The 14,422-nt window shown below is 39.3% G+C and overlaps 1 protein-coding gene across 1 annotated transcript in view; it reads left to right on the plus strand.

The window, feature by feature from the left end:
* LOC105489609 (ADAM metallopeptidase domain 10) overlaps window positions 1-14,422 on the plus strand; it is a 154,266-nt gene that overhangs the window by 20,697 nt on the left and 119,147 nt on the right. The window contains exon 2 of the mRNA XM_011754544.2: window positions 11,846-11,996. Coding sequence (XP_011752846.2) covers window positions 11,846-11,996 — 151 coding nt within the window. The remainder of the gene's footprint in view (window positions 1-11,845; window positions 11,997-14,422) is intronic.

Here is a 14,422-nt window from a genome sequence, read left to right on the forward strand (position 1 = left end):
TGAGTTGGACCTTCTGGTCTTCTAAGTAGTTCTTGAAAATGGTTTAGTTGCTCTTTTCTCAATGGATATTTTGCCTTGATGTTGGTTTCCCCCAGTGTTCTTTTAAGACCTGTAGTCACCGGTTGTCATTTAATCTTTTATTTCCCCATCTCTTACTACTTATGTCCTATTAGTAAACTACAGTTATGTAGAAATATTAATACCGAATCATTACAGGCTGCTTAGTATTGGAAGTAAGTAGAATGTTAACTTCATTTATTTTACTGAGAAGATAAGTTGAAATATTTTGAATTGTCTTTTTGATTTGTCTTTGTTTTTGATCCTGGCCCCTTTTAAAAAATTTTATAACTTAGAGAAATTTTGTAACTTTTGTAACTTTTATAAATTTTCTATCTTAGGAAAAAGGTAGGAAGGTCAGAAACCCATATACCTATCACTTTGAAGCGACATTTTTCTTTTTTCTTAAAAATAGAGATGGAATCTCATTATGTTGCCTAGGCTGGTCTCGAATGCCTCACCTTAAACTGTCCTCCTCGGCCTCCCAAAATGCTGGGCTTAAAGGTGTGAGCCACCATACCTGGCCTCAATATTTTTATTAAAAAAAAAATCTAGTCAGCTTTTTTGAGATATAGTTTACATACAATAAAATTCAACAGTTTTTTAAGTGTACAAATTTATAAATTTTGAGAAATGTATTTACTTGTATAACTACCTCCATAATCATAGAACATTTCTATCAATCCAAAAAGCTCCCTGGACTATTTGCAGTCAATTCAGAATACTTTCTTTTTTTTTTTTTTTTTTTTTTGGAGACGGAGTCTTACTCTGTCGCCCAGGCTGGAGTGCAGTGGCCGGATCTCAGCTCACTGCAAGCTCCGCCTCCCGGGTTTATGCCATTCTCCTGCCTCAGCCTCCCGAGTAGCTGGGACTACAGGCGCCCACCACCTCGCCCGGCTAGTTTTTTGTATTTTTTAGTAGAGACGGGGTTTCACTGTGTTAGCCAGGATGGTCTCGATCTCCTGACCTTGTGATCCGCCCGTCTCGGCCTCCCAAAGTGCTGGGATTACAGGCTTGAGCCACCGCGCCTGGCCAATTCAGAATACTTTCTAATTTCCTTTTGATTTCTTCTTTGACCCATGAACTACTTAGAATTGTAAATTCCTAATATTTGGGGATTTTCTGCATATCTGTTACTGACTTAATTCTATTGTAGTCAGAAAACATACTCTTAGATTTTAGTCTTTTAAAATGTATGGAAACATGCTTTGTGGCCTAGGATTAAGGTCTATCTTTGTGACTGTTCCATGTGCCCTTAAAAAGAAATATATTCTATCTATCCAGTCAAGTTCTTTGTGTTTAAGTTTTTAGTAATCTTACTGATTTTTTTTGTCTACTTGTTCAGAAAGGAGTGGTATGATTTCCAACTCTAGTTACAGAGTCTACTTTTTTCTGTTCTATCAACTTTTTCTTCACATACTTTGAAGCTCTGTTATGTACATACATCTTTAGGCTTGTTATGTTCTCTTCTTGAATTATGAAATGTCCCTCTTTATCCCTTATAATTTTTTTGTTTTGTTTTGAAGTTTGCTTTTTCAGCTATTATTATAGCCACTCCAGCTTTCTTTGGATTAGGGTTTGGATGTTATATATTTCCCCATCCTTTTTACTTTAACTCATCTTTATTTTTGTGTCTGTTAGCATATATTAACATTTCCCTTTTTAAAAAAATAACAAGGCTGGCGTGTCATCTCATGCCTGTAATCCCAGAACTTTAGGAGGCCAAGCCAGTAGGATTACTTAATACCAGGTGTTCAAGACCAGCCTAGGCAACATAGTGAGTCCCCATTTCTACAAAAAATAAAAAAGATTAGCCAGACTGGGCACGGTGGCTCACACCTGTAATCCCATCACTTTGGGAGGCCGAGGTGGGTGGATCACCTTAGGTCAGGAGTCTGAGACCAACCTGGCCAACCTGGTGAAGTCTCTACTAAAAATACAAAAATTAGCTGGGCGTGGTGGTGCATGCCTGTAATCCCAGCTACTGGGGAGGCTTAGGCAGGAGAATCACTTGAACCTGGGAGTGGGAGATTGCAGTAAGCCGAGATCGTGCCATTGCACTGCAGCCTGGGCAACAAGCAAAACGCCGTTTCCGGAAAAAAAAAAAAAAAGATTAGCCAGGCATGGCGTGGTGGTGCAACAGTTTCCAGTTACTTGGAAGGCTAAGGTGACAGGGCTGCTTGAACCTAGGAGGTGGTGGGTACAATGAGCTATAATCATGTCACTACATTCCAGCCTGGGCAATGAGTAAGACCCTGTCTCTTAAAAAACAAACAAACAAAAATATATATAAAGACAGCTTTTGCCTTTTAATTGTTATGTTATATCATTTACTTTCCCTTCTGCGTCCCCTTCCCTTCCCCTTCTCCTTTTCCTTTCCTTTCCTTTCTTTTGGAGATGGGGGTCTCTCTCTGTTTTCCAGGCTGGAATGCAGTGGTCATTCACAAATGTTATCATAGTGCATTGCAGCACCAAACTCTTAGGCTCAAGCAATCCTCCCACCTCATTATCCTGAGTTGCTGGGACCACAGGTGCATACTACTGTACTCAGCTAGATCATTTACTTTTAATGTGATTATTCATATGGCTGAGTTTTAAACTATCATCTTTCTATTTGTTTTCTATTCCATCTGTGCATAGTTCTTTTTCCTGCATTTCTCAGGAGTAATATACTTTTTTTTTGTTTCTCTTTTGTTTTTGGAAACTGAGTCTCGCTCTGTCACCCAGGCTGGAGTGCAGTGGCGCGATCTCAGCTCACTGCAACGTCTGCCTCCTGGGTTTAAGCGATTCTCATGCCTTAGCCTCCTGAGTAGCTGGGATTACAGGCACCCGCCACCATGCCCTGCTAATTTTTGTATTTTTAATAGAGACGGGGTTTCACCATGTTGGCTAGGCTGGTCTCGAACTCCTCACTTCAAGTGATCCACCCGCCTCGACCTCCCAATACATACTTAAAAAATGATTCAGTTTTATCTCTGCTATTGGCTTTATGATATACTTGTTTTGTTTTGTTTTGTTTTGTTTGTTTTTTTTTTTTTTTGAGGTGGAGTCTCGCTCTGTCACCCAGGCTGGAGTGCAGTGGTGCCATCCCAGCTCACTGCAAGCTCCGCCTCCCGGGTTCATTCCATTCTCCTGCCTCAGCCTCCCTAGTAGCTGGGACTACAGGCTCCCGCCACCCAGCTAATTTTTTGTATTTTTCGTAGAGACGGGGTTTCACGGTGTTAGCCAGGATGGTCTCAATTTCCTGACCTCGTGATCCGCCCGCCTTGGCTTCCCAAAGTGCTGGGATTACAGGCGTGAGTCACCGCGCCTGGCACCTGTTGTATTTTTTAAAGGTTGTTCAGAGTGTATAATATCTTAACTTATCACTGTATACTTTCAAATATTTCACTTCTTATAGAGTGTATGTACACTGCATTTCTCCTCTGTTTTGTGCTGTTATTGTTACACATTTTAATTCTGTGTGTCATAAATTCCACAGTAGATTGTGTTTTAAAAAATATATTCACTTAACTTTAAAAGAGATTAAAAATGAGAAAAAGAAATCCTTTTTATTTTCTTATATATTCATTATTTCTGTCACTATTATTTGCATCAATGTAGATTTCCATTTGGTATTATTCCTTCTGTCTGAAAAACTTTATCATTTCTATTAATGGAGGCTACTAGTGATGCATTGCAAGCTTTGAAACCCAAAAGGGCTTTGTTTTACCTCCTCTTCCCACCTTCATTTGTGAAAGTTATTTTCACTGGCTATAGAATCTTAGGTTGATAAAGTTATTTTTTTCTTGTAGTACTTTAAATATGTTGCTCCATTTTCTTCTGACTTAACATAGAGTGTGTCAGTTTTATCTTTGTCCCTCTGTTTATAAAATGTGTCTTTTTTTCTGGCTTCATTGGTGCTTACCTACCCACAAATGATTTTAAGATTTTTTTCTCTCTAGTTTTTAGTCATTAGCTTATGACATGCCTTTATGTGGTTTTTATTTATTTATATTTTTAATTTTAATTTTAATTTTTGAGACAGGGTCTCACTTTGTTGCTGAGGCTGTTGTGATCATAGTTCGCTGCAACCTCGGACTCCTGGGCTCAAGCAAACCTCCTGCCTCAGCCTCCTGAGTAGCTGGGATTACAGGTGTGCAATAAAAATGCTTGGCTAAGTTTTACTTTTTTTTTTTTTTGTAGAGACAAGGTCTTGCTATATTGCCCAGCTGATCTTGAACTTCTTGGCCTTGAAGAATCCTCCTGACTTAGCCTCCCAAAGTGCTGGGACTGCAGGCATGCACTACCACGCCTGACTAGTTTTCTTTTATTTTTCATATTCGTGTAATAAATACTTTTTATTTGTTTGTTTGTTTGTTTGTTTATTTTTGAGACAGGGTCTTGCTCTGTTGCCCAGGCTGGAGTGTGGTGGCACGATCATAGCTCACTGCAGCTTTGACTTCCTGGGCTTCAAGCAATCCTCCCACCTCAGCCTCTCGAGTAGCTGGGACTGTAGGCATGTGCCACTCTGCCCAGCTAATTTTTGTATTTTTTAGTAGAGTTGAACTCCTGGGCTCAAGCAGTCCACCTGCCTTGGCCTCCCAAAGTGCTGGGATTATAGGTGTGAACCACCGTGCCCAGCCTCTGTGGCTAATTTCACTCCACTAGTAAGGTGTTATTTTTCTGAGGACTGTAGCAATGCTCCATGCATCACAAGGTCTTCTCTAGACGGTAGGAATATGAACATTGCCCAGCCCTTGTGTGAGCTTTGAGGATTGTTTTGCTTCCTTCTGCTGGTGGTTCATTTTTTCTGAGGCGGGATAGTTTATTCTCTCACATGCTTAGATCAGTAGTCAGCGAAACCCTTAGGGAACCCTCACTTGAGGTGGCTGGAGCTCTCTCTCTGTTCAGGTTCCTGCTTTCTGACACTCTGGCCCATAGATTCTAAATACCTGATCTCCCTGAACTCAGAGGTCTGTCTCAATTAAGTGGAACCTTCAGGCTCTTGGTTTCTCCTCCCTGCTGTTTGGCCTGGAGACTGTTGCAAGCAGTCTCCAGGCCAAACAACGTTGGCCAGTTGTAGTAGATCTCACTTCATTTGTTTCTCTTGTCACATCTTTGTCTAGTTTTCTAATTGTTTATAGTGGTAGGCTAAATTCAGTCTCTGTTACTCCTGAAGTGGCTAGTGATTTAATAATTCGCATATTTTTTCTTTTTACCCTGTCTCCCACCCTAGAGTCACTCTAGTGTGAATTGTGGACATCATGTCATTTTACCCTTAAATATTTAAAATGTACCTCCCCAAATTTAGAAAATTCTCCTCTTCCATAATCACAATGTTGTTGTACTAAGGAAAATTAATATGAATTTCTCTCTCTCTCTTTTTTTTTTTTTTTTGAGACGGAGTCTCGCTCTGTTGTCTAGTCTGGAGTGCAGTGGCGCGATTTCGACTCATTGCAACCTCCGCCACCTGGGTTCAAGCAATTCTGCCTCAGTCTCCCAAGTGGAGACAGAGTTTTACCATGTTGGCCAGGCTGGTCTCGAACTCCTGATCTCAGGTGATCCGCCCACCTCGGCCTCCCAGAGTGCTGGGATTACAGGTGTGAGCCATCGCGTCTAGCCAATATGAATTTCTTAATATCATCTAAGACTAACTCTGCTTTGTCTAGGATTGTTTCCAAATGTCTTTTATTTTCTTCTCAATAGGATTCTTTTTCTATTTTCCTTTTATTGTTTCTTTCATGTTTTTTTTTGTTTTCTAGTGTGTTTTTACAATGTTATGTTCATGGTTGTGTGGATCTTCTCTGCCCAGATACTCTTTTTGCTATGATATAAAGTGGGTGACTATTTTTTTTTTTTTAAGACGGAGGCTCTTCTTGCCCGGGCGGGAGTGCAGTGGCATGACGTCTGTTCACTGCAACCTCGGTCTCCTGGGTTCAAGCCATTCTCCTATCTCAGCGTCCCAAGTAGCTGGGATTACAGGCACCTGTCACCACACCTGGCTAATTTTTTTGTATTTTTAGTAGACACTATGGGTTTCACTATGGGTTTCATCACTGTGTTGGCCAGGCTGGTCTCAAACTCCTGACCTCAGGTGATCTACCCATCTCAGCTTCCCAAAGTGCTGGGATTACAGGCGTGAGCCACTGTGCTTGGCTTGTGATTTCTTTTTACTTTTCTTTCTGCCTCTGAGACCAGTGTATTTTTTTTTCCCCTTCAAATCATAGTTTGAGGGGCTGATTATTTTGTGTTTTATTCACTTTTCTGCAGTCATGGGGCCGTGATCATATATAATTTTTTTGAGAATTCCAAGACTCCATTCTCTTGAGATTTTTAAATAAGTGAATTGTGTGGCATCTGAGGGCTAAGGGCAACATCAGAAGTCCAGTGTGCCATGCTTTTCCACATTTTCATTAAAATATTGTTTCCTTTCTTGGCTGTCTGTTTGAAAGATTATATTATTAGGTTATGACCAGTGTTGTATTTAGCACACTCTCTTGAAAAAAAGAAAAAAAAAAATCCTCTGATTTGGCTGGGTACGGTGGCTCACACCTGTAATCCCAGCATTTTGGGAGGCTGAGGCAGGAGGATTGCTTGAGCCCAGGAGTTTGAGACCAGCCTGGTCAACACAGTGAGACCCTATCTCTACAAGAAATACAAAAGTTAGCCAGACATAGTGGTGCATGCCTGTAGCCCCAGCTACTGGGAAAGCTGATGTAGGAGAATCCCCTGAGCCCTGGAGGTCAAGGCTGCAGTGAGCCTTGATAGTGCTACTGCACTCCACCTGGGCAACAAAGCGACACCTTGTCCAAAAAAAAAAAAAAAATTCTCGAATTTGTTGCCTTTTCAATGTCAGTTTCGGTGGTGTAAATACTCCCTTTGTGGCTGATTTCAAGCTACCAACATAATGTTACAGAGCATGAAGTTGGGAAGGGAACTGACATTCATGAGCATGTATCAGCCAAATTGCTTATCTTTTTTTATTTGATTTTAGTTCTTTTTTTGTTTTTTTGTTTTTTTTTTTTTGAGATGGGGTCTGTGTCACCTAGACTGGAGTGCAGTGGGCCATTATCATAGCTCACTGTGGCCTTGAACACTTGGGATTAAGTGATACTCCCTCAGCCTCTTGGGTAGCTTGGATTACAGGTGCATACCATCATGCCTGCCTAGTTTTTATTATTTATTTATTTAGTTATTTTTATTTATTATTATTATTATTATTTTTTGCGATGGAGTTTTGCTTTTGTCACCCTGGCTGAAGTGCAGTGGTGCAATCTTGGCTCATTGCAACCTCCACCTTCTGGGTTCAAGTGATTCTTCTGCCTCAGCCTCCTGAGTCGCTGGGGTTATAGGCGCACGCCACCATGCCAGGCTAAGTTTTGTATTTTTAGTAGAGACTGGGGTTTCACTGTGTTGGCCAGGCTGGCCTTGAACTCTTGACCTCAGGTGATCCACTTGCCTCAGCCTTTCAAAGTGCTGGGATTACAGGCGTGAGCCACCATGCTGGCCTATTATTTATATATGTATTTATTTATTGATATTTATTTATTTATTGAGACAGAGTTTTGCTCTTGTCACCTAGGCTGGATTGCAATGGCACGGTTTTGGCTCACTTGAACATTCGTCTCCCGGGTTTAAGCAATTCTCCTGCCTCAGCCTCTCGAGTAGCTGGGCTTACAGGCACCCGCCACCATGCCCAGCTACTTTTTGTATTTTTAGCAGAGATGGGGTTTCACCATGTTGGCCAGGCGGGTCTTGAACTCCTGACCTCAAGCAGTTCACCCCCCTCGGCCTCCCAAAGTGCTGGGAGGACTACAGGTGTGAGCCACCACGCCTGGCCACTTGGCTAGTTTTTAATTTTTTTGTAGAGACAGTGGCCTTTCTGTGTTGCCTAGGCTGGTCTCGAACTCCTGGACTCAAGTGATCCTCCCACTTTGGCCTCCCAAAGTATTGGGATTACAGGTGTGGGCCACTGCATCTGACCCGGTTTCAGTTCTTGAAGTTTGTTCTGTGTGTGTGTGGAGTGGGGGCGGAGGGGCAGGTAGGCTGCTTTATCCTCTACCCACGGCCCCCTTATTTCCCTCCTCGTTAAGTATTGGGGAATAGAAACTACGTAATTTGATTTCATGCATTATTTTAATGTAAGTTTTTCTCTTTTTTTTTGCAATACTGAGATTACACAAATGCTGATATTTAGGCATAATTAAGATGAACATTCATAGGTCTTATATAGAAGATGATAATGAGATGGACTTGGTAACTGTGTGTCGCTGGGAAGTGTTTTTAAGTTTCCCAATTAAACCCTGTGAATCATGTTCTATCGCAGTTACAAAGATTCAGAAAATCATTACTCAGGTCTTTTGCCAGTGAAAGTGAATATTATGTTGCTTTTATATAATTTATTTGTATGTGGGACAGAGAAAAGATGACTCTGTTTAATAACTCTCCCAGTAGAATTTCAGCTGTGTAAATAGTTGAGCTTTTGTCGTGCATGCTTCACCAGAACAGCAATAGTTATTGTTTTAAATTATCAGAAGTGACAAAATACTTTTTCTGAACTGTGACTTAAAAACTTGACTTTTTCCTAATTTAGCACCAGAGACAGAAATAAAAACCAGCTTGATGCCTTTGGTGCTGAAAAAGGAGTGGAATCCACAGTTCTACAAAGCCAAGCTTGTGCTATGGCAACTCAGACCACTTAAATCCAATTCAGTTATCCAGTGGAAATTTTCAAAATGGAAGAAATTATTCAGAAGTTCTCATACTTCCCCATTCTTGATTTCTTATTTTTTGCTAAACTCAAGTATACTACATTTATAAGTATGTTTAAAGGATACAGAAGATGCATTGGTATATTTGATTCTATTATTTAGTCTTGATTTTTAAAAGTTCCATGCTAGTGGGTTTTATTATCTCTTAGAATTGGCTTCACTGTAATTTCTTTGCTACTTGTGAAGATAGTTTTGGACTCATTCCTCTCACCTCTCTTGGGAGGAGTGCGTTCAAGAGGAGGAAGAAGTAACTCAGTAATAGTTTAAGTTGAATTGTCCTTTTATGCCGTTCTTTGTGCTCATGAGCTTTTTGCATGCATTTAAGGTAGGCATTGTTGTCTCCATTTTACAGATTAAAAAACTACCTCCTGAGATTTAAAAAAGTTGAAAAATTACCTAGCTCATGTGGTTATGGCTAGGAAGTATCAGAATTCAACCCAGTTTTATTTTTTTATTCCTGAATTCTTGGCTTCGATGTGTGTATATTGGTCTGAAAGGCAAATGTGGGAGAAGGAAGAAAAGGAGGAAGGGGGTAGAGATGATGATGATGGATAATTTATTGAACCTTGCCTCTTTGGTAGGCTGTCTAATATTAATTGTCACACGTGGTTTAAATCATTTAATCTGTGAGTCTTAAAAGAGAGCTACTCTAGTGTCTTCATTTTATGGATGGGAGACTGAACCTGAGTAGTTTTCTGTTCTAATAACTGAAGGTAGTGGTATTCAAACCCAGATAATTTTTTTTTTCATTCTGGTAAAAAATGCTTAAGGTAAAATGTACTGTCTTAACCATTTCTAAGTATACACTTCAGTAGTGTTAAGTATATTCACATCGTTGTCCAACAAATCCTAGAACGTGAACCCAGATAATCTGACATCGGAGTTTATGCCCTTAACCACTTAGTGCATAAACAGAAAATTTGGTGTTGGATTACAAAATTTAGTGTTGGGTAATAGATGAACCATTTTTAGAATACTTATTTGTTTTATAAAAGTTGACAGTTTTCTTTAGTTAAAAATTTTACTTGATTTGTCAAAGAATCACTTTTTTTTTTTTGCTTCTCTTGAAGATGGAGAAATAAGGACCAAGTTTACATTCCTGCCTGAAAGGAAACAAGGAAACCAGGAAAAATACAGAAAGACAATGGCTTTTTTTTTTTTTTTTTTGAGATGGAGTCTTGCTCTGTCACCCAGGCTGTTGTACAGTGGCGCAATCTTGGCTCACTGCAAGCTCTGCCTCTCAGGTTCAAGCCATTGTCCTGCCTCAGCCTCCCGAGTAGCTGGGACTACAGGCACGGCCACCATGCCTGGCTAATTTTTTGTATTTTTTAGTAGAGACAGGGTTTCACTGTGTTAGCCAGGATGGTCTCCATCTCCTGACCTCGTGGTCCACCCACCTCGGCCTCCCAGAGTGCTGGGATTACAGGCGTGAGCCACCGTGCCCGGCCTTTTTTTTTTTTTTGAAACAGTTTCCCTCTTGTCGCCCAGCTGGAGTGCAGTGGTGTGATCTTGATCTCGGCTCACTACAACCTCTGCCTCCCGGCTTCAAGCGATTCTCCTGCCTCAGCCTTCTGAGTAGCTAGGTTTATAGGCACCCACCACCACACCCCGCTAGTTTTTGTATTTTTAGTAGAGATTGGGTTTCACCATCTTGGTCAGGCTGGTCTTGAACTCCTGACCTTAGGCGATCCACCTGCCTCGACCTCCCAAAGTGCTGGAATTATAAGCGTGAGCCACTGCGCCCGGTGAAACAATGATTTTTAAGGTATTGGTCATCAGGTAGTGAGGGACCCTGAGTGGCGAAACAATAAGGTTGGCCCTTTGTGCCAGCTTTCTGCCTTGAGAGATTTCTGGGTTATGGTGCTATGAGAGGGAACCTAGGTAGAGTTCAGTGAACTCCCTCAGCTGAAGAGATGAAGACCAAAGTGGCTGGAGTTCACAGACAGAATATCAGGGTGAAGAGAGAGCTGCACAGAGGATCCCTGAGATCTGCAGAGACTTCCACTGTAGTGTTTAGCAGAGCTCTGATCAGCCCATATGAGGAAACTACCTGAGGCTCAAGAATCATCCCAAAAGATTAGATTGAATGGTACCTGGTGCTCAGATAGGGCTGTAAGTAGTGCCTTTTTTTTTTTTACCAGGTAGACTGGAAGAACTCAGTTCATGGAGCATTGGATAGACTATTGAGATAGGTCTTGTCTCAGTAGTGGGAAATAATTAGCCCCAGACTGAGCACTCATTCTACATAAATTTGTCCAGAGAATTGAAGAAGAGGTAATACTTCTCAACACATTTTTTTACCCCAATACCAAAACTTGACAAAGATAGTACAAGAAAAGAAACTGTAAGCCAGTATATCCCCTGAACACAGATAACAAAATTCTAAACAAAATTACAGTAAATTGAATCTGACAACATGACCAAGTAGGGTTTATCTCAGGAATTCAAGGTTGGCTTAACATTCAAAAATCAGTAAATTTAATTCACCATATTAATAAATTGAAAAGAAAAAAATATGATCATCTTAATAGATGCAGAAAGAGCAGATACAGAAATAAGCATTTATTCCTGATAGTTTTCTTTTAACTTTTAATTTATTTTTGTACTTTTTGTTTGTTTTTATTTATTTTTATTTTTTTTAGGGATGAGGTCTTGCTATGTTGACCAGGCTGGTCTCGAATTCCTGGCCTCAAGCAGTCCTCCCATCTCAGCCTCCTAAAATGCTAGGATTACAGGAGTGAGCCACTGCACCTGGCCCTGATAGTTTTTATCAGCAAAATGTGAATAGAAGAGAACTTGCTCAGCTTGATAAAGGACATCTAAAACAAACTTACGGCTAACATCCAAACGTGTGTGTGCGGTTGGAATTACTGTCATGATATGTTTTAATAATATATGTGTTAATGGAGAATTTGTAATAGTGCTGGGATTAGGGAGAAATTGTTTCATACATATTCATAGATACATGAATCACGTTAGAACTAGAAGGGGTCTTCAAGATGATACTAATTCCGACTGTTGTTTATTTTTTATAGGTCAGTACGGGAATCCTTTAAATAAATATATTAGACATTATGAAGGATTATCTTACAATGTGGATTCATTACACCATAAACACCAGCGTGCCAAAAGAGCAGTCTCACATGAGGACCAATTTTTACGTCTAGATTTCCATGCCCATGGAAGGTGAGTGAATTTATTGCTCACTGTGTCTGAAGTTCCTTTGTGTTCAATCTAAGTTGAAGAAGAAATTTATATCCTTAATTTTCCTTCTCTAATGCAAGGTCTTCATTTGGAAATTCCATTTCCACTGGAATTTGGTATATGCATTAAAAAATGACTTATTTTAAAATGGATTGCCCTTTTATATTGTTGAGGAAACAGTCAAATTTAAATGTTTTTGAATTTATGAATCAGATCTTACGTTAGTAAAAGATATGTCTTTAAAGAAGTTTCTGTGTTCATAGTTTCTTACTACTTTGTATGTTTTATGGTCAATATATCTATCTACTGGTGCCAGCAGTGAAGGTAACTACTTGTATGCCATTGAATACATCATTTACTCAGTTTTACCAGTTCTAAAATGACAGCTGGTAGACAGATTACCTGCTGTATTGTTCGATTCTCAGTCAGAATTGTTAAGTGATAAAGGGGAGTCAAGGGAGAGAAGTTTAAAAAAATCACTTATTGAGTACCTGTTGTGTTCTAGATACTTTATATGCATTTTCTTGTTTAATCTTCTCAACATCCAGACACAGGTAAATAGGTTTTTACATCCGAGGAAACTAAGGCTCAGAGAAGTTAAATAGCTTACACGGCACTGATTTTACTGAGACCTGGCTAAACACCCCTTTTTTTTCCTCTATCTATTAGGGACTCTTACAGAATCTTGGAGATCTTTGTGAAGCCCTCTCTATCTTATGTGTAATTATTAAATCTATTCCTTTTGTACTTTTTCTAATGATGTAACCCTGATTGATTACTGTAGTATTCACTTCCCAGTAAGTTTCCCAGCTTCCACTCTGTTTATCGTTAAAGCTATTCTACTGCTATGAGATGACTTTTCTCTAAATACTTATTTTTTCATGTCAGCTTATTGCTCTAAAGTCTTCAATTAATGATTGTTAGCCAGATTTTCTTAATTTGACTTTAGTTTCTCTGTAAATTAATCCTAGTCTATCATTGTAAACTTACTTTGTTTTACTTCCCAGCATCAAGTGTCTGTTTCACCCAGAATGATCTTCTAGTCACTGAATATACCACGTAAACTTTGTTCTCTGTGTCATTTGTCCTAAATCCTGATCATCTTTTAATGTACAATTCAACTTCTGCCTCTTAGACGCTTTACTTTTTAGTTCCCTCTAAACTTTAAAATTGCTTATCGGAATCATTGGCATCTTCATTTGTGCTCTCTTCCTTTTTGTGGGTACTTCTTATTAATTTTTCCATAACTGTGTTTTCTGTTCCTCACAGGCATCCTGGCTACTATTTGGTATTATCTATTATATGGCACATATGGTACATGTGCTTAAAAAACATTTTAATGGATGAAAAATCTGATAATTAGGAATGCTATAAAACTTAAAAGTATTTTGTACATGGAAATAAATGTGTTACTTAAATTAATGATTCTCCATATTACAAAAGTAATGATTATTGTTGAAAAAATTACTTTCAAGTTATAAAATATTTATTTGAAGGAGGGAAAAAGGTTTATTTCAGGGTCTTTACTTCTAGATAAACATTTTAGTGGCAGCAGTTTATGTAAATTTTTATGATCCTTCAGATGTTTTAAAATTACTTTCTTTATTAGTATGTACTATGAAATTACAAGCAATCATTAGTCTTACTGTTTTTAATGAGCATCTCAATATATTTAGTATTATTAATTATATTAATATATACCAAATACGATTTGACTGTCAAAAGGAGAAGATTTTAGCTGCTTTTGGCTTGAATATCTATTCCTAATAATCAGATTTTTGTTAGCTATATCATGTAATTCATATTGAATAAATGGCAGAACTAAATCCCTAGCTCCTTTGTGTGTGTGTCAGTGAGTGAGAGAGAGTCGGGAAAGCGAGAGGGTTTGCATGAATGAGTGGGCTGCCATATAGTTGTCCAAAAAAATGTTTATTGACTGCTAGTGAAAAGTTACTTAGTGTAGGCTGTGGGTGATAGAAACATAAAGCAAACATAGATCTCATAGGAGCGGTTAGATGTGCCTAAGTTATTGTATAAGACACATATGATGTGTTACATTACAGATAAAATGCTGTAGGTATTCAAAGGAGGGAGAACTTCTTGCTGAGGCACTAAACAAAGGACCTGAAACCAGGAAATCTCATGTAATGTGGTCTCATTTATAGGGGTCACTTTAGGATACCTTTTTTTTTTTTTTTGAGACAGAGTCTTGCTTTGTTGCCCAGGCTGGAGTGCAGTGGTATGATCTTGGCTCACTGCAACCTCTGGGTTCAAGTGATTCTCCTGCCTCAGTCTCCCAAGTAGCTGGGACTACAGGTGTTCGCCACCATGCCAGACTGATTTTTGTATTTTTAGTAGATATGGGTTTCACCATGTTGACCAGGCTGGTCTCGAACTCCTGATCTCAA

Source organism: Macaca nemestrina, chromosome 7 (assembly GCF_043159975.1).
Source record: "Macaca nemestrina isolate mMacNem1 chromosome 7, mMacNem.hap1, whole genome shotgun sequence".
NCBI lineage: Eukaryota > Metazoa > Chordata > Mammalia > Primates > Cercopithecidae > Macaca > Macaca nemestrina.